The 21696-nt window shown below is 37.9% G+C and overlaps 1 protein-coding gene across 2 annotated transcripts in view; it reads right to left on the reverse strand.

The window, feature by feature from the left end:
• NEO1 (neogenin 1) overlaps nucleotides 1–21696 on the reverse strand; it is a 190522-nt gene that overhangs the window by 120843 nt on the left and 47983 nt on the right. For both annotated transcript variants that reach the window (XM_050712986.1, XM_050712987.1), the window contains exon 2: nucleotides 13827–14144. In XM_050712986.1, coding sequence (XP_050568943.1) covers nucleotides 13827–14097 — 271 coding nt within the window. In that variant the 5' untranslated portion in view covers nucleotides 14098–14144. The remainder of the gene's footprint in view (nucleotides 1–13826; nucleotides 14145–21696) is intronic.

The raw sequence follows: 21696 nt of genomic DNA on the forward strand, positions 1-21696 counted from the left end.
GGGCAGAAAGGCATTGTATACTCTGTTGTGGGCAGGCCCTCCATTAAGGTTAAATAACCTTTATTTAAGATGGTTTCATTACTCGCTAGCAATGAAATTACAGTTCCTTTTTCAGGCCATCTTAAATGCCAGTAAAATCTTTATTTGATCATACTTTTGTATGGTTTTATGATATATAATTTTAACCCAGGTCATAATTTTGTCTTAAGAGCATTTTTCTTTTATTCTAGGATTACTTGCAATTTGCACTGCTCAAAAGTCTCCATTGTGTAGGAGGACCCTTTTGCTTTAACCAACAGACAACCACAAAACAGTGACGACGTATTACAAAAAGTATTCAAAATATAAACTTTAATTAAAATTAACTCTCAGACTTGTTTATAAATACAGTAACAGGTCCAGAGCACTGGCATACATCCCCACAGCAGTATACTACTAGAAAATACCCTGCCATCCATCAGCCTAGAGTCTTTCAGTTAAAGAGCTTTTCTTTTCCGCTTCAAAGTATCAGTAGAGTTCCTGCATTTCCCTAACTTTTTAACATAGTTTTCAAAACCATGCCAGCTAATTCAGTTCATTTAAATTGTGAACACATTTTTCGAGCTTAATTAAATTAAATTTTTGAAAAAAAATGATACATTTTTCTCATAATGGTTTCTCTTTCCCAGTCACTTCAATCAACACATCAAAGCAAGATGATCTATTATAATGAAAATTAGTTAGATATCTAATGAGAAAGCAGCACCCACTCTTCACCCACATGTTGCAAAGCATTCAGTTGAAGATATTACCCCATCATTTACTAAATGAACATAATGATAAATGATACTTTGGGGTTCTGATATTAAAGATAATTTTTTCATGTTTGTACGTACATTAATCATTCCATGGCAGCACAAATATATTATGTATCGATTTTAGGACACTGAAGGAAAATACTCCTGACCTAGCAAGAACGTGGGTTAATAAACTCAATTTGGGAGGATGATTTTCCATTTGGAATGTTCACTAAAAACTGGCAGAAGAACACATAAGCAATAGCATGATTCTCACATGTGTACAATAGAAATCAGATGCACCACAAACTTTAAATTTTCTTCTTGGACAATGCAAATGCAGGGGTGTGAAAACAACCCTGTCCCTATTTTCTCCTTCCCTTTTGTCTCTCCCCCCAACAAAAGACCAGAGCAATGGTAGGAATGTGAATGAACAATCTACTTAATGCAAATTTGTTCCATTCAAATTGTATTCCCAGTCTAAGCATTGCTGAGATGTGTGGCCCATTGTCTTGACTTCTGAAAAAGCAATGACGTGCCTAAAAGAGCAGTAATTCCCATGCTCCTGGAAAACACAGATGGTAAAAATTCTGGCTGTAGTCTGCTGCCTTCATCTCATGCCCAGTACTTCATCTCCTGTACTTTCCAGGAGAAGAGGAATTCATTACACTGAGCCAGATGCTAATCTAGTTCAGCAGTCTCTCTGCAGCCACGGACAGTGCCAATCATTTCCAAGAAGGCTGGAAGAAGAAAAAATATTCCATAATCAACAATTACTAAACTACTCACTCCTGTGACAATGTTCCTCCTGACTTCAGAGGAACTGCTTACCTCCTGCTCTGAATACCGTCAGCAGTCACTGTAAATGTTCAATTTTTATTTAATGTGGATGCTATTACCATACACGTTTAATCCTCTTTAGAATCCTACTAACCTTTTGGCATCAATCTTGCTGAAGCAAGACTGTAAAACAAAAGTAGGGAAAAAAAGAGTAACTTGCTCTTCTCAAGGGCAACAGATGGCTGCACAGGAATTCACTTTTTCCCTGTCTATGACAGGCTTGTATACCCTTACTACACAGTTACAAGCCTGCTGGATCAAATTTTCACAAATATTTTTTGTCGTGTGCTCAAGTCTCCTCCATTGCTACTCTACATAGCAGAATTTAACACAATATTTTAGAATTAAACAGTTCTGAAACACCCTACTGTACATGTTTACACAATTAACTGTTTCCCAAAGCTGGTTTCAGGCTTTTTTATGATATCCCAATGTACTCAGCAAATATTTCCTCCCATTTTTCCCTGATTATTTCTATTGCAGTAGGGAAAAAGCAAAATGCTGGAGTAGCTGCAAGTTTTTCCAAACTACTGCTTCCCAAATGCCTACCACAAAAACACTGTTGCCCAATCTCACTCAAGCTTCTCATAACTTACCAAGCTTTAACGGTATCATCTACAAATATTGCCACCTTACAGCTAACAGCTTGCACCTTACGATCCTTACACATTAACCTGTTCTGTTCAGACACAAAGAGAATGAGAATGATTAAACAAACCACTGATAGCGTTCAGAAATTTTTCATTTTCCCCCAATTCTTTTTCCTAATCAAATCTGAACTGAAACAAATTAATAGCTCTATTACTACTTTGTTTATTAAAATAGCCTCTTGGGAAACATGAAGATTTTAGCAACATACATAGGTGAAAGTGTATAGAAACATGATGCCCTATTGTTAAAATTGCTACAACATCTGTTATCCTCTAGTGAAGCAGCGGATCTCAAAGATGCCGCATATTTTGTTAGCGCATCAGCTTCGCACCCGAACCCTGTTAAAAAATTAAGTCCAGCCATCTGTGGACACTTCATTAAATTATCACAGCTCCTCTTCTTTTCCTTTGCTTGAACATTATTCAGCATCATTTGTCTGAGTGGCAGAGGTGTGAAACATGTTTTAAAATACAATTTTGTTAGTAAGACATACTTCTTCAATCTCACTACCAAACAGATTAAGCTTCATAATTGCAAAACATTCATGGAGAACAGAAGTCCAGAATTCCATTACCTGAATTAAGATAAGATCAGATGCTTCTTATATGGAATATTCTTAGAATTACAACTTGAAAAAAAAACTTAAAGGTCTCGTTGGCTAAGCTAAAGCAAGAAGCATGTGGAATACAAAGAAGCATGAAAAATTTCAGTGCATACTCAGAATTCTGACTCTCAAACACAGCCTTGGTGAGATACTTAACATGGCACATACTGACTTCATACGGTAGTGATTTACTAAGATATGCCATGACCAGAACTGAATCAGCAGGGGAAGAAGGAGAGGATGTCACTGTACATATCAGTAAGAACAAACACTAACGTATATAGCTATGTGCATGTGATGTGCATACATACACTAACCTGGTGTGATGCCTGATCTTTGAAAGAAGAACTTGAACTAGAGATCTCCTGAGGTCCCTTCTGAGCTCAATTATCCTATGGTGCTATGACTTGGGGAAACTGTACAGAAAAAACTAAATAGAGATAAAGGAACAGTCTCAAAAACATTTCACAACGCTGCGTACGGAGGAACAGAATTACATCTGCCAAAACAGACTTCCAACAGGGAAAGTTCAAGCAAAACTGATCATGCCCTGGAGCACAAGGTTGGATTACAGGAATTCTCAGGTTGCCATCAAGCCCCTCGGACTTGGATCTGAGCATTGCCACAGAAACACAAATTAAAAAACAAAAAAAAACACATATACAAAAATTTAAGAGGGTGCTTTGACTAGTAAAATACATCAGAATATTATTAGGTTTTACCTGGCCAAAAAAATAGTTTTTCATAGAATTTATTTGAAACAAAACAGATTTTTATAGTTGTCCTTTATGTACTAGTGATATTACTTTGCGAAGTTTAATATCCTGGAAGCCCAAACTGAAATACAACAGCATAATACAGTCACGCAGACTGTAGAAGAAACTTCTTTCCACATTGCATTAATGTCAACATGCACTATAGTATTACAGCTCAATTTTGATTTTCAAGCAGAACACACATCTCAGAGCATCTTCTGACCTCAGCCCAACACTGGAAACAAATAAGATCCTGACTTCCTAAGGAACTGAAACAGCTCTTTATACGGTGTGTCAGCTGCCGACTCCTCTCGTGGATGCTTGATGAAAAGAAATGATACAGAAGATAATCCTGGTGAAACCACTGGACTTGTGACTGACAGCACAATATTGAGCATGAGACAGGTCACATTTCCAGAAATGACTTTATGATGCTATTTTGCCAAACACTACCTTTGATGGAAGTCCTAGGGATAACAAAATATTAAAATGGACCAAGAAAAAAACAGACATGATGTACATCTTGATACTGTATTAACTGGGGTACCAGTTCCCAACTCAAAAAACTGTAACACCTGAGTGCGTTTGCTCTGTGCCATCACAAATCTGCTGTAAGGATCCAGGCTCGCAGCCCGATAGGCTGCAGCTCTGGGAGCAGCCGTAAAGCAGTGTCATGAACAAGTGAGGCTGGCTCTGAGAAGGGATGAACTTCTGGTGCCTGTAACTTCAAAACAAAAGACAGGGAGAATAAAGAAATTGGTTGATTAAATACTGTTTGAGTTGGAAGAAAAAAGTCGAGCAGGCTACCAGCATGAAGAATTTCACATTGAAAACTCATTTATCATTGCTCAAACATATTTGCCCTTTCTGAGCAATGGAAATGCATTTTGACAGCAGGCCACCAACAGGGATGAAAAGCAGATAACCTCACCATCTTAACAAGATTGCTCTGCAATTGCAGAACGCGTCCTGGCAGAACTTCTATGAAGGCAACTGAGTGTGCAGAGGTGTTCAAACTGGGAGTGAAGCAGCTACAGAAAGCCCTGACATGGTAAGGTTCAGCTATATTTAAAAATTATAATAATAATAATAATTGGGAAGGAAGCAATGTTACGTGGGAAGCTAAACCAACCTTCCCTGAAAAAAAAAAGTAGCTTGGAAAGTCTTTGGAGGAAAAATAAAATAAAAATCTGAAGTTAAGAATTCATCTTGGGAAGGTATTGAAAGTGTTTTTCAGTGCAAGGACAAGACTAGAGAATAGACCATGGCTAAACAGAAATCCAAATCCAACCAGGTGACATCTAGAAGAGATCAATACATTAATTCCAAGAACTAAATGGGAGCAAAAAAGGTGATTCAAGCACGATCTTCAGAAGTGCAGAGGTCGTTGATGATGACCATAAACTACAAGGAAGGAAGATGGGGCTGGGGTGTCCACTGTACACTGGGAGGTCAGGCTCAGAGTGCTGCAAGAAATAGTGTAGGAATACAGAAAGTGACTCCGCTATGGTGTAGGTGAAATAATAGGATTAAATTAAACTAAAATCAGAGACAGGGCTTGTAATTAAAGGGGAAAAGAACGGAGAAGTGCCAGGACCAATAGCACTCCAAGGCAGCAGGAAAAACTGTAGTATCCACAACAAAATTCATCTATTTAGATGCTGAGAAACGTGGTAAGTAGGCATTTCTAACAGCACATATAAATGAAGAGAGGGGGAGAAACCAATGGAATAATTTATTTGATACTGTTGAAGATCACTCTAACAGGGCAATGAAGAAAGCACTGCAGGGTTTTAAGGGAAAACCTTAAGATAACATGCAGATTGCCACAGCATTTAAGAAACCTCAGGTCTTGATCAATAGAAAGCCTTACAAAAAAAGTACAGGCTCACAATTACCCTTTCTAAAACAAAATCAATAGCCATAACAAAAGAAGAATAAGATCTGAGTATTCTGGTGAAAGAAAAGAGCTTGACAGGTTAAATAATTTTAGATCCAAGCGAGGCTATCAATTACGAAAGCTCATGTGAACAAACTATTCAAAGAAGATTAATGCACAGAAAGGACTGCCAGGATAAATTTATCATGAAACTGGAGGAAAGATCAGAAAAACTTTTGCAAGCAACTCTGTAGACAGAGACAGCTGGTACCTGAAGACAGACATTTAAAGATGGGAAGTAACCTAAGCAATTTCACAGAAAAACAGAGAGAGCTGACAAATAGCAAAGAACACTCCCCAAAAATAAAGTACCTGAAGACTGACATATCGAGAGGCAAAAAAAAAAAAAAAAAAAAAAAGCAGAAGAACGAACTTCAGTAGAAGCATTTAGCTGAAAAAGATTATCTTAACTAGATTATTTGCCAGAGCTGTGGATCAGTCACAGGGATGAGGATTAAAACAACAAAGATCTGGATTATCACACCACTGGCCCTAGAATCATGGACACTTGCTAGAAATTAAGTTCATATATATATATATATATATACACACACACACACATATATATATATCTTTTTTTTTTAAAAGGTCTCTCAGTAATGAAGCCTTTCTTGGCTTTGTGTGTGCAGACTACGAACACTCACAGAAGAGCAGACTGATGGTGCATCTAATCCAGGCCTCTGACTTCAGCTGCTATTAACGAAAGAAGAGCAGCACCTTTGCAGAAACCTATAAATTAAGATTTTTTCTCCCCAGTGTCCCTCAAAACAGGGGGGTTTATATGCAAATAAGAAGGGTTTTGTTTGTTTTTTATTTTTATTTCTAGTGTAAGTATATGAATGATGAGACATTTGTAGGGATATTGCCAAGACCTCAACCTCACTGAAGTAAGCCATAGCAAGCCTCATAAATTATTTTTCCTTATTAAATATCATTTTCCTCCATTTTGTTTCCTTTTCAGTGTTACTGAACTACCTCTTGGAATTTCTATTCTGAAAAACACGATTTATCACATACACCCCTCCCATGATCCCTCCTAGCCTTAACTGCTGTTGTGTCATCTTTCATTTGGGTAGGTGTGATAGCACAGCTTCTTATAATTTTCAAAATGTAATACTCAGTTGATCTTAAGTCTGAACAATGCCATTGTGGAGATCCATCACTTTTAGCCTGTCATACTAAAGCTGAAATATCTTTTTGAATCCCACACTCTAAGACACAGTTAGAAAAGAATACAGGCAGCGTATGTAACTATCATTTGCCTGACAGTTTAGGATTTAGAGTGAGCAATCTCTGCAAAACTTGTCAAACAAAATAACAAAAGGGATTTCTGGTGCTGACATGCAGAACATAAATAATTAAAAAAATATACATTTGAGTGAAAATATTAACAAAACGGGAAAGCCATTCTAAACAACATTCATCCAACTTTATTGTTCAGGGGTGCTGATGAATCATCAATAAACTCTCAATTTCTCACTTCTGAAAAAGCATGTAGAGCCATCCATCAACAGATCGTCTACTAGAAACCCAAGTGACTTTAGAAAAATGAAATTTGGGAGTGAAGCTCCCTTTTACAGAATTCATGCTTCTCCTGAGATAAGCCTTACTGCCGTGGTATTTTCAAAACCAAAAGGCAAAAGGTCAAGATTTGAACGTATACTGCAAAGAGCTTTTTTTTTTTTAAAAAAAAAAACATATCTTGATATCAGTTATAATATAAAGCCAACTTTGTCCACTAGCCAGCACACACAAAGGATACTGTCTTTGCTAATTACAAGGCTAATCCTTAACAGTGCAAGTTCCAAACTGGTAAACCGATAAAACTAATCATCCTAGTTTATAATGAAATGGAATGTTGTATTTAAGATAATGCCTCATTAAGAAAATAATCTTAGTCTTAATGAATGACCAGAGGCTTTAGAGGTTTCAGTGCTGCATGTCTGGGAATCAAAAAGACTAGCTACCACAACCATCTTCAACAAGAAGGAAGACTTCCACTACGTGTACGTTAGCTGGTAATGGAGATGTGAGATTTCACTAGTTCAGCTTTTTTTCCCCTGCACCTACCCATCTGAGAAAGAGATCCATAATCCCTCTTCCTCTCTCACCAGGCTTCATTTCACTGCACAAAACATTACCTCCACTTCTAGAAAATACATACTAGTTTGCTTTTTCCTGATCAGTAATATTAAATTGTTATAAAAGCAGAAACTTCAGACATGGGTGTTGCAGATCTACTTGTGCCCCCTCAGGACTCTAAAACGAAGATGACTTAGTTAACTGGATACACAAGATCTTGAAAGTGCATGCAAAAATAAGGGGGACAGACCAATTGCTTCCTAAGAGGGAACAGATCCTGGATCAGAAGTGACATCGTTTTTTCTAGTCTTACATTGAAAATATGTATAACAGGTCTGAATCTGGATCTTTGCTTTCAGTCCCAGTCCTAATAAATATCTTTTTTCTACTTTAACTGGACAAACTGGATTGTAAGAATTCAGAACTACATATAACCTAGAACATTTCTTGCCCTCTCTAAACACTGCAGTTTCTACAAACAGCTGACAGAAACTGCAGTTTTGTAAAAACAACCTTTCCCATACTCATGGATAAAAAAGCATTTATTTTCAGAGATAATTTGTGATAGAATGAAATGGAAAATGCCGATGATTTTTTTCATAAAGACATACTTCTGTGAGGAAAATTTATCACCCATGTCATTTACTTTTATTGGTTAAGTGTTCTTAAGTACCAGTCACTGAAGTGTCTATGCTCTCACATTTTTGCCAATTCAAAAGGTATAGAAAGTTCTTTATTCATGAAGAACAAGTTTTTCTTCTCCCCCCTCTTAAGGGAAATAAGTAATATTGAGTATTCAATCCAAAGTACTGTAGTTTCTGACTACATCTCCAAGGAGCTGGAAGAAGCACACAGTTTGTTCTGCTCAGCCACTGCACTAAGCTTCTCTTTTATCCTTCAGGAACATCACACATACAGTAAGATACAAAGTTCTCTTAAGATATCATCTTCAAAGTTAGGCAAACTTTAAGAAACTCGTGCAAATCCAGAGCTATATAACCTGCCTATTTTTATGCAGTTCTTGGTAATTATAGCAAAGATAAACATAGAATTTCAATCCAAATTAACATTTGAGCAAAACCCTTCTCCTCTCACCATTACTTACAGATAAAATGATAAAATGATTATTTATGTTTAGTACCCAAACACTAGAAAACGCGACAAGTTCTCACAACCACAACACACCTCTTTAATGATGTTCCTGGCAGAGCCCTGGCTTTAATTGCAAGCACACATCCACCCAGGTCTCCCTCCCCTCCACCAGCTGTGCTCACTGCAGGTCCTTGATCTTCATTTCTTGGCCACAGCTTCACCTACCGCATACCATCCCAAAAACGTAACAGATACAGAATTTTCTCCGTGGTCTTTCTTCTAGGGTACTCATTTAAAGCATCCTGGTACATTACAAAATATAATACCTTAAATTTATTGAAGACATTCTTTTGTAACCCATCGAGGAGAAGTCAGATCAGTGAGATCTCCTTGAAGTCGTAATGAACCAGCGAGAGAAGCAGGATTATGCATTAGCCATCTCCTGACTCCTAATTCAATTAATTCCTCCAGACGACGTTACATTAAATGTGGCAGCAGTTGTTCATCGAGGCCTCCTGTAATTTCAGTGGCAGTTACACAAAGAGCTCTTCTAGCCATCAGCTTGGAAACCCAAAGCTTGACAAATTCAAGACACAAATAAAGCTTAAAAAGGCAACCAGGAGACTGAAAACGGGAACAATTTCTCAAGTGAATTTCTTTCTCTATATGACATACTGACATCAAGTAAATCACATTGGTCAAACAGAGGTCAAGAGCCCGATGTCCCCATTTTTGAGGGGTTCTGTGTACCATCATGCAGCAAGCTGGAGAAGATAGTTAACAGCCTTCTTCCTCTGGTCTTCAAGTCTCATGCTCACTAACGAGCCTGTCCTTTTTCTAACAGTAATTCCAAAATGAAGGTTTCAAAACACAATTTCTGTGAATATCTAAGTGAGCTATTTAGATATTACTTAATTAAAGGGAGATTATTTAATTGAGGAAGAAGAAAAAAGGTCAGTAATTTAAAATTAAGAGCTTTTTGAAGGAAACTCAGCCATACCTGTAATTAATAGTAAGGCAGCAACTGCCTTTTATATGAGCAACTTGTTACAGCCAAGGAAATTAAATACAAAGCTCAAAGCCAAGTATTAGCAAATGCAGACAAATGGAAGACTAAGAAAAAAACAGATGGATTCACTTGGGAAAAAAAAAGACAATGGATGAAATAAATGTTTTAGTGAACAGTCTATAAATGGCTGTGTAAAACCAATAAATCCTTATGATGAAGCTCACTGCCACTGTCACTTCACACCTTCTAGCTCTTTGTATGCCCATTCTCTTAATAAAAGATTTATGAAAGCTTTAACTAACGAGTAGTAAACAGTGACTGGGAAAAAAGATTACCTCAGGGGCATTTTAAGTTATCATCATCATACTTTTTACTAAAATACATATAAATTTGTTTTTCCAAGATGAATTACTTATACAGTTCCCAAAATTTGTATATATTTTTTAATCTGTTTTGTAAAAGCTATTGCAACTCTTTACCCTTCTTTAGGCATAACTGGTACTTAAGTATCAAAGCCAGATTTGCATTTCAAAAAGCAATTAGAAAACATACTGTAGTAAGACACTGATAAAAAATGTTGTGGCTTTACATATATTAGCAATTTCCTTTGACTTTCCCTAGTTAAATCCATCATAATAATGGCAATACCCATAAATTAGATGGGCAATGCAACTGCCACACTTTAAAATCCCTCCCTTGCTCTGATGTTGGTGCAGTCATATTCTGATTTGAAAGAAATCAAACAAAAATGCCTTTAAAAAGAAATAAATCTTTTCAAAAATCCAGTTTAGAGCATGATAGTGGTTGGGTTTGCACAGCAGGAGGATGAGAAACAAAGAAGGAAAGAAATACTGGCAGTGACAATGTCAACCTGATTTTGCTAAAAAAAACAAATATAGAAGAACACGTTTCATAGAAAAAAGACAAATATTTCCTGAAACAACTGATCATTAAAGATAACTAACAAATTTCATGACATTTGAATTTTAAAAAAAGAAATCAAAGCTACCAGACCTACTGAAGAATGGGAAATAACTTACTATCAAGTTCTAACAGCATACAATTTCAAATTAGACAAATGATCCTGATTTAAAGTGTTTTTCATATTTTTTTTTTAAATCACAGCTTCTGAAAGTTTAGGTTTTGGTGTTGGTTGGTTTGGTGTTTTTTTTTTTTGTTTTGTTTTGTTTTGTTTTTTTTTTAGAGTCACATGAGAAACCAGTTTTGAAAAGGGAAAGAGCAACTTCTTTTGGAGACAGAGTTGCCACAGAAACTTCGATTCTTGCAACCTGAAGAAGCCTGAAGAGTAAAGGCTTCTCATCTACTATCAGGTATGGAAAAGGTTCTTTAAAAGCACATTGTCAAATGCACTACAAACATCAATTTTCCCATGCCATGACAAGTTCATAGTGCTGTGTCAAAAACATAAATTGAAGGAAGAAGCCAAGAAAGTAGTTCTCTAACAAAAAGTATTAGCTCACTGTCTGACACACTCGACACAGGTAGTGAGTGTGTTTGGGTTTGATTTTTCATGCAATGGTTGACTAAGCACCTCTGTCACCTTGCAACACCTTGCGTTATCAGTATCTGTTGTCATATTGGCAAGAGCTGCTTCTTCTGACATTCAAGATTTAGACCAGTCCAGTTATTCCAAATTATTCCAAAAACTAATCACAATTTTAAAATCTGTTAAACCTTTGCACAAGATTCACAGCAGGTAGACTGTTCAGCATTATCCATCAGCTGTCAGGGAGAATAGCACAATTGTAAGACTAAAAGCTCAAGCCCTACATTTATATATATTTACATATATTTATATATAAAATGATGTAACACGGCTTGGTTTTACTGCCTGTTTCTATGCCCTGGCCTCCCTAACCAACCAGAGTTTGTCATTTTCAGGTAATGAAGTTATTTAATGATTAAGTAGCAGTTAAAATGTGCATAACATTCTCTGATAAAGAAATTAAGTGCATCACAGTGCAACATTCACACATACCATAGGAATTCAACATAACAGTGCACAATTAAGAGGAAAATGAGCTGCCTCCCACTGTTATCTGATACCAGCGAGAGACTTTACCACACTAACTATCCCCACAGCTAATGCATCTCGAAAGCTTCCAATTACAACAAAGATGGGGGAAAAGAAACATTAAGAACATACCTGATAAAGCTGTGGAATCCAAATGAGGTCAATAAAAACAATATGGCACAGTTAGAAGGGAATATCGCAAACCCTCTGGCAACCAAAGCTACCCTTTCCCCTGCCCTCAAAGGATTTAACGCTGTGTACGGGCTTGCACAGCTCCTAGTACTGCACTCATTTTTCAAATGGGCTTTCACACACCTGCATTTCACATTTTGGAGCAGAAAAACAACTTAAGCACACTGCAGCCAGAGGATGCTCTTGTGCAGGTTTCAAACTTAGCAGGAGGTTGTAAGGCAGTGAAGAACAAGCATCAACAGCATTTTGTCCAGTCCTGAACAAAAAGGTTACCATTTTTATTCCCTGTGATTGACCAATATTCTGCTAATGCAGCTGGTAGGCCAGTATCAGAGAAGAAACTTCATGTAGTAAACATCTGCATTAGCTTCAGTTAGACAATGTTTTAAGGTTTTCCAGTATACGTTTTTTGAAAACGAAACTCACTAGAACTTATTTTTCATTAGTAGAAGGGTCTTGAAGACTATCCTTTTTAAAACTATCAATTAGAGCAATACATTTTGCATTGATACAGGAAAACTATAAACTTTTAAAGGCATTTTGGAATATCTTTTTTTTAACCCCATTAACCTTATGTAATGATCATATGGACCAGAACAATAACATAAGCATGACACTGAGTGATCTCTTGGAAAGCAGCAGAACTGAACACAAACAGCAATGCAAGAACATGGTAACAGCAAGAAGGTGGTAATGGTCTGAGATCACCGTTAGATCTGCTTTTATTGTCCTCATTGCCAGGAAACTTAGAAACGTATTTCTCATTCAATAGAGATTCTGAAAGTCACTTAAAGTATAAAAAAATGCAGGTTTGTTTATTTGCCGCATTTCTGATGTTTCACAATGCTACAGGCTAACTTAACAGAAACAACATCTGAATATAAATGACAATGAGCAGCGGCTCTGGGAGATGCTGTACCACTAGTCAGGAAGAATTCATTACCTGGAGACATTTATTAAGCAAAGAAAAAAACTGTTTGAAAGGCTGGTAAACCTCGTTAGAGAAACAAAAGAAAACTGCTTCACAGGCTTTTTTTTTTTTCTAGTCACATTGCTTTGCTTTACCTTTTTTTGTTGGTTTTTGAACTCTCGCTCTTAGAAGGTAATTCTAAGTCTCTTGCAGCTGTACTTGACAAAACAGTTACATAACCTGACAGCCCCGAGCCCTGATTTAAGCAAAAATAAGCAAATGTCATTCTGGAAACGTCATCACTTTCCCAGTCAAATTCTTCGCGCTTGCCTGCAAAATTCACCTGCTTTTCAAATTTCTGAAACTTCCTTGTTCACACCTGACACTCAAGAAACAAACAAACAAAAAGGCAAAGCCCAAGCATTCATGTTTTTTCCACCAGTCTTCTAGTTCTTTGGGGATTCTTCACGTCACTAGCTTTTAGAAGCTTCCCAAATGTTTCATGACACAGAGGGCAGATTAATTTCAACATACAAGCCAAAGAAACTTATCTTTAAGAGTATTTACACATAAAGAAAGTAAATGCCCACATTTTATTTTTGGCTCACTCTAAGCTGTGGGAAATCTTTGTAGTGATTAGATGTACCTGACGTTTTTCTTAATCCATTCATTTTAATTTTCCTCATCTTCAGCATTTCTTGAGAAATACCCACACATTAAGCCACTTACATGAACAGAATGTATGACAAATTTCACCTAGTTAAAACAAAAAAAAGGAAAAAGGAACACAGAGTCCCAATTTCATTGATAAGCAATGAAACTATCTTTTGCTTTTGTGGAAAGCTTCTTCTCTTTTTTGGGAGAAAGAGCATACATTCTACATTATCATGCTGTTAGTTATAGATTAAAACAAACAAAAAACTAAGCAAAGAAACCCTTACCTGCTACCGTGAGCTTTGCTGTTCTGCTTACGATGGTCCCCAGGCTTTCCACAGTTGCCACACACTGATAATATCCTTCATCAGGTTTATTATGCTTGGAATGCACCACACTGTTTATTAATAAAGACCCATCTGGCAGCAACTGGCGACGGTCATCTGACACCAAGTTTAGCAAAGTCCCATCTTTTTTCCACTCAATTTTTGGGGAGGTTTCACAGTAAGCTGAACAGTTCATTATAACAGATGCTCCGCGAACTGACAGAATGTCCATTGGCTCCACCAAAAAGTGAAACGGAGTGAACGTCCTCACAACAGATCCTGGAAAATACAGAGCACACGAAACAATTTGGGGGTTAGCCTTCTGCCTTTCTTTTTTTTAAAACATAAAGCACATCATTTTAAAATATTCAACTGTACATGGAAACTCTCAGTTCTTGCAGTATCGTCTCCCTAGAAACAGCTTGGTCTGTACAACAGTATTTTCTGCTAACTACATATACCAATGAACTCTTGAAACTGAAGTCAAATCTTTCACGCCTAAGACATACTGGTTTGTTCATGCTGAAATCGATGTGGTCAACAGTCCCGAGCAACCCATTACACAGAAATCTGCCTCATCAAAACTTATGCTGTTAATTTATGTGCCTGAATAACACATTTATACAAACAGCATGTACTCTGAGGACTCTCTTCTTGGCCTTCTGTGGTATGGGTGCCAGTAACAGCAGTGCACGAATTTGTTTTGTGTAACGAAGATTAAGAAACATTAAGAATAATTCAGCCCTCGAGAGAAAAAGTCTCCAATTCTGAGCTTAACACATCATGCAAGAGCCATAAAACAGCTTTTACTTTTATTCTAGTTCAGGATAAACACGATTACTTCTCTAGTTTAAGTATTCCCAAAAGACATCTATAATTAGTGTCTACTTTCCATTAAGAAGTGAATTTTAATTACTGTCTTTCTAGTGTATTTGGTCAAGCAGAAAGATTGCGTGTTAGTATCACTTGGACTTGTTTTAACTTAATCATCCATGGAAAACAGAAGGAGGAAAGTTTCTTTCAGGGAAGAACAGCATAACGTTGATTTGAGAGAAGGGGGAAAGGGGGTCTTTGTTTTTTTAAAGCCAACCTTCCAAAATAACATCAAGGCTCCCCACTCATATGCTGGCAAGCTCCACCTCTCCTCCATTTGGGGACTAAGGGTGGACATGTGTACAAAACATCATGGTGATATAAATGGGAGCATTTATGAGCTGCCTGCCAACAAACCAAACTGAAAGTGCATGGAATAAAAGGTTAAATTGGGCTAAAAGATCCATTCTAAAAATTCCAAAATTTTGAGGCAGGCCTCAACTTCATTGCAGAGCTGCACCAATTCCTCCTATCTGTATATAAGGAAGGAAAGCTGTAAAAAGGGAACGCATGAAACAAAAACACTAGCTGAAAAAAAATAAACTTAGACAAGATCTCTTTGCAAGAGCTGGAAATTAACTATTTTCAGTGGACGCAACAACTAAAGAATGGTCCTAATGAATGAAAGCATCAATGAATTATGCTTTAGGATCCTAATGATTTAAAGCGTCTTCTACAAGCACAGTGTCTACTACAGTACTCTCAGCATGAAGTGACACACTCTGACTACCCTTGTTTAAAAATTTTAATAAATTGAAGTCACATGCTGAAAACATATTGCACAAGGATGTTCTTTAACAACTACAGAAAGGAAGTTTGACTTTACATAGAAATGGATGTGTGACATTCCCCTTTACAGAGCTACTTACAATCACTGAGAAAACAAAAAAATAGCTTTTAGCTAACAAAAACCTTATAGTTTTGCAAAGTTTTTTTTTTTTTTTTCACTAGGCTGTTTAGAGACTGGAAAGGCAATGACACGGCTATCACTTCTTTTCTTATTTCTTTTATCTTTTAAAAAATAGTGCAAGTGTTGTTCATCATTAAGCTATTTGTTAGTAGGTGCCCTAAAGGAAACAAGTGAAAAATTGGTCTGGCTTTCAAGTCTCTTTATAACTCTTAAAAGGAAAAAGAAAATCTTGAACATGAAGTGAGGGTATTGCTTCTTAATTCTATACAGCCTTTAAGTTGAATATTTAGACAATATCACAGTGAATAAAAACCTGTTTTGTTTTCCTGCATAGGAAGCAACAGCATTATTTTTATCTGGTATTTGTGTAGCAGAGCTACCCATCAACCAGTTTACCATCAGTTACCAGTTTACCCACCAACCTGGCAGCAAGCAACACCAAACACATTAAGGACGTGTTTTTCCTTGTAGGCAATTCTCCCAAGAACTTAAAGGTAACCTGTAACACTTGCGAAAGGCATCATAAAAAAGGGTCTAAATGCAGATGGACAGATATCACAAACTGATGAGCAGAGACGCAAATTTAAGCTTATGGTACACACAATAAACCCATCAGGAAGGGGCATAAAAATACTTGCTAAAATAATTTCACTTTTCACAATAAGGTCAATACTGATATGCTTTAAAATGTTATCAGGAATATGCATTTAATAACTAGGTTTGTTTCAGTAAGTGGTAGAATAATTACCATGCATGTGTTTTTAGAAAAAGTATAAATACGTGGGAAGCCTTTACTTGTAAAGGCAGACTGTCGTGTAAGCATTTTAGCTTCCTCAGTCACTTGGGGGTTTTAAGAGATTTACTTTCTCAAATAGCCTTAATTAACAAATTGATGCAATTCTCGCTATCACCGAAGCGCACAGAAAGTCCCTCCTCTCCAAACAGACTTCAGCTCCCCTTGGAGAGGGGCTCAGCCTTCTGCACAAAGCCTATTGTCTTCCTCCTCATGATTCACAGAAACTTGAAGATAAGGCAGGAGGGGCAGTGTGAAAGAAACAACCGATAAATTATGCTTTTGTAGGTTATATCATTCAGATATTCTTCTACCTTTAAGAATTCAAAGATGAAGAGAGAAAGACGGGCTTCCCTAGTGACAGTACTGGTCCTAGACAAGATTAGATGTCACTATCCAAATCCTTGAGATTTTGTCTTTCCTGGTGATAGAGAAGCAAAAAACAAAAACAGAACAATTATAAAATTTGTACGTGCTTTTGTAACTTTGATTTGCACACACCCACCTACATGAGCACCTGCTTGATTCTGTGTGCAGAGTTCCGAGTTTTGGCTCTAATCTACCAGATGTGGCAGAAAGGTCACAGAAGCATGAAAATAATTCTAAATGCTTATCAGTATAATCTCATCCACCATTCCACAAACCTAAAGATTTTCTCTAAATTAAAGATTCAGCCTTACTGTCATGGGTCTTCCAATAGGAAGCCTTCTATGTAAGCCAAGCTATCAGCCTTTCTTCCTCACTTACAAGCTCTGTTTTTTCCAATAGAGGTTCAGATCCCTACCAGAACAAACACAACCACACACAGTTTTGTTTTTCTCTGCCTTTTTTGAGTTTTCAAATAAAACCTAAAAAAAAAAAAGCCACAAAAGTGGTGGGTGGGAATCACTAGGAAGTGACAGAAGCCAATTTTAGCCATGTCTACATTGAGGTAAGCTTAAGTTCACTTGGGAGGAGCCCCTTCAGCATCAGTGTACCCATTTTTTCCCAGGCTCAATGCATTAGCTTAGATCCATCGCTAGATCTGAGCTGTCATTCTTCATTTTCACTGTTTCTGTGACCAAGCACACTAAGCACTATATATCTTGGTTCTAACTATGGCTCCTCTTGCCTTCTAGAAAAGTCAGTTCTGCCCAAACACCTCAAAATTGCAACCTCACTTTTTTTATTCTGCAGGTCAGCACAGGCAGAGCAACCAGCTTAAACTGAACCCTATTTCTACTCTTAAGATTTTTTAATCAAGATGAAGAAAGTAGTTTGCCTTGTCTCATCTTCATTGCAGGTTGGAGCAGATCAAGTCCACTGATGGGCTACAATTACCCTGAAGAAATGAGGTGCCCACAGAAATAAAGCTGCAGAGTATGGAGCAGAGGATGTCAAGAGAGAGCACGCCAAGAAGGAAGAGCACAGAAGGGATTAGAGACTTTCCAGAAGAAAGCAGATTCTCAGCCAGGTTTCAGAGGTAGCATTAAAGAGCTCTTGCCAAGAACCCTGTGAGGACTGCACAGGCTGCTTCAACTCCTGTGCACAAAGCAGTGGATGAAAAATAAAAGGGTTAGTAAATACATATGCCCCACGTTAAAAGAAAGTTAAAATCATATTGAGAATTTCCTAGCTCGTACTCTTAAGAAAGGTTTTGCAGTTTGAAGTTTGTGGCACTCAGCAGAGAAGCACTGGTGGAGCTGCCATGCTCCAGCCAAGGCAGTTCAGAGCTCATTTAACCCTTGATTCAGCACAGAAAGGCTTTGTGCACACAAGAGCTTAATCAACTTCTGCTGTCAACCAGCCATTTCTCCCACTCCATCACCCTATTGATTATTCAGTTAACGACATCGCTTTACTGAAGACTGGACTGGGGGATTTTGTGGAGGGAGTCACTCCTCTTTTCCATGAGCTTATCTTTTATCAGCTGCTTGATTTGTGTTAATGTTGGCCCAAAAAGCCTAAATTAAAGAACTCTGGTCTTTTCTTTAGCCCTTACATTCCTAGCTTCTCAATCCTGTCCTCAGAAACTGCCATGAAGCTGGCTCTTTGCCATTTCACGTCTGACTGGCTGATCAGTCCTGCATAACTGTATTAACTTCCTTTTGGCTCCTCAAAATTTCCCTCATCCCTAAAAAAGTTTACCAATTCCAAAATCTAACATTTGTCCCCTCCCTTTCAGCTTTATGTCATGAAAATTTAACAAACATCACTTCCTCTGTCATGCAGGCTGCAAATGGAAGGAGTCTAATAGAAATTCACCCAGAACACGTGAGTGCAAAACCCCACACAAAGCAGCTTTCATCACCATCACTGCTTCTCTTACCCAGCCCTTTCCACAGACATCTCATGACAGGGAAGAAGAGCAGCTTTCCCTCCTTCGTTAGGAAAGTGTTCTTGAATGGTGGCAGGAGGAGAAACAATAACAATGACTTCTTCCACGAAATTTTTTAAACCGCATGAGGAAACTAGAATGGTCTGAAAGTATTTCCTTAACAATTCCACACCAATTAACTCTCATACCCATGCTACTTAGATGTTAGAAAAAAAGTGTTTGTTTGCTCACTCACTTGTGAATGTTTCCAGGAATTGAAGCTAAGAGGACTTCTTTACACATCCCTAGCTCCTTCTCTTTCCAACTTTTAAAATACTTTGGGTTTTTATAGTCGTCCTTGTAGCTCACCACTCCTCAGTTTCCCAAAGTTAACCAACAGTTCTGAAATAGTTTTGGCCAAGACCAAGTTCAGCACACACAAACAATTCAAAGGTATTTAACAAAGAACTTTTAAGCTGCCCTTGGCCTAGGGCATCTCTCAGGTAAGAGCCCAAAGCATGCTGCTCTTCTCACTGAAAAAACACCAAAGAAAAAGCATTCGAGACATGACACCGATTAAACAAGATTAAGATGAAGCTGCACAAACCTCTCCTTAGATCATTAATCCCCAAAGACCATGACAAGGCTTTTAAACTCAAAAGGCAGTTTTAATATACTTCTTGCCAGTTTCGGGACCCAAAAGCAGCTAGGTAAGGCAGGCAGAGCTCATCAATTGCTCTTTACAAATGCTGCATTTTCCAAGGCTGGCAATACCAGCAGTGGTACATCTTGAACAAAGCTGCAGGTGAGGAAACCCCTGCAACAGGGAATGTTCATGTGGAAAGCAGCATCCTTCCAGGATCCGTCTCCTCTCTGAAAGACGCGAGCCTGACACAAGCTCTGCAGAAATGACAGGGTTCAGGACAAGGAGTTCAACAAATGTCCTGATCTCACAGCTCTCCTTAGTTCATCACCTCCTACCAGCACATAGCAGTACGTGGCAGAATGCTTCCCTGCTGCAATGCTCTAGACTCAACTCAAACCCAGCGTAGCCACCAGAACTAGCAGGGGTTGACCTATTCCTGACAATGGATCCCAGTTTTCATGCAAGTACGGGAACAGGACAGAACTCCAGTTCACAGGGACCAAACGCAACAACCTTCCTGAAAAATAAAAGGTGAAACACAGGTATAATTTCAGAAGCACTTTGGCCAAACAATGAGAAATTAGGGCAACAAAACATCTTTCATCAAAAGTATGGGACTCCAGTGATATGCAGGGATTCACTTGTTGGAAGGAGTCATTCAGGGCTTTGATAAAGAAAGATTTCTTGCATTTATGCGTTGAGGAAAGACCTCTCAGTTGGGAGACATGATACTTGTCCTTCTGAATTAAGGCTCTGAAGCAATTTGAGAGTAAATATATAATGCCCTTGAAAACTGATGTTCAAAACAGAACTATTTGACAGAGTCCTAATCAGACTGGCAGGAACTATTATAGAGCCCTTACATATTGCAAGTCAGAGATAAAAGATCCAAGCTATCTTGCTGCAGGACTGAACTTTTAAAAGGCTTTTCAGCAGTATTTAATTAACATTCCCACTAGCCCTTGTAATCCTAAAAACTGTATGTCATGCCCTTCCTAACCTAGATCATTGAAAACGTCATCTTCAAGAGTTAGACGAATGTATTTTAATTGAAGATGCTACAAACGTTGTTCTTTGCAAACTGCCAGCAAGAGCTCACAAGGAACTTGTTTTGTGGTTTTGTTAAAATATTCACTGCTACGAAGCACATTAACTGTATGGATAAATTGCTACATGCATTAATCTCTACATAAATGTACGTATTAGCAATAAAAGTACGTTATTACCAGCAGGTTGGTAAATTTTTTTTCCTTTGACAACAGACACATTCTGCACTGCCCAATAAGCAATATTTATATATGGTATTATGATATACCACAGCAGAACTAATGCATAGGTAAAGATAGATTTTCCTCTTAATACCATATTTTTCCCTTTTGGAAGAATATAGACCACCTGACCAAATTAAATCGCATGCAGTGCCAATATACATCAGCCAACCAATGACTTCTTGTGATTATCTTTTTATGGTACCTCCAACCCCCAATCACATGCACAGCGGTTCAGAAGTTCACTCCTACTGAAAAACCAAGAACAAGTTCTCCAAACTGCATTCTCTAAACTCCATTTCATTGCTTTCTTTGCAAAGACTCTGCAATCCATAAATTATGAGACAAAAGTGATATTGCACTTAAGCGTCAAGAAAAAACTGAAAAGTACAAGAGCTAGCCATGATGGCAGATGAACAATATAAATCGTGCTGGTGCTTTAATAATTTCAAAGGAAGGCTGACAGTGGAACCTAGAAGAGCAAATGATGTAACATCATAAAATAAATAATGCCACGTATAAATCCAGACTTCCCCAGACTTACTAGATTCCTTTCTCCTTCAGTACAAGCAGATTTCCTCTTTTAATGATTTAATACACTATAACAAAGATATTCATCAAAGCGAGTAACTCATCAGCGCCCCAACATCATTAAGCGCTGCGGGCTAACAACGATGACTGAAGAACGACGTGGTGGCTTGGATTTGCCGCAGCCTGCATGGGAAGGGGCTACGTTCCCAGGTCTGTAAGGTAGACAGATCCTTTTCTGCGGGATACAAGAAACAGCATGTACAAAAACCCTTTCCCTCTTCAGGAGGACCCTTGTCCTCCTTTTCTTGGTTGTCCGTGCTGCACACAGGTGCCTTCTCGTAATACACACCGAGCAGACAATACTGAGTGAACACTAACTGCCTGGGCTACTGTAACAAAAATTGTATTCTCAGCCCATCTTCTCAATAAAATATTAAGTTTTGAGAAATTACAGGTCATCGCAAACAATGCCTGTCTGCATACCAAAAGGCTGCCACCAATGTGGAGAGGTATT

Source organism: Cygnus atratus, chromosome 11 (assembly GCF_013377495.2).
Source record: "Cygnus atratus isolate AKBS03 ecotype Queensland, Australia chromosome 11, CAtr_DNAZoo_HiC_assembly, whole genome shotgun sequence".
Classification (NCBI taxonomy): domain Eukaryota; kingdom Metazoa; phylum Chordata; class Aves; order Anseriformes; family Anatidae; genus Cygnus; species Cygnus atratus.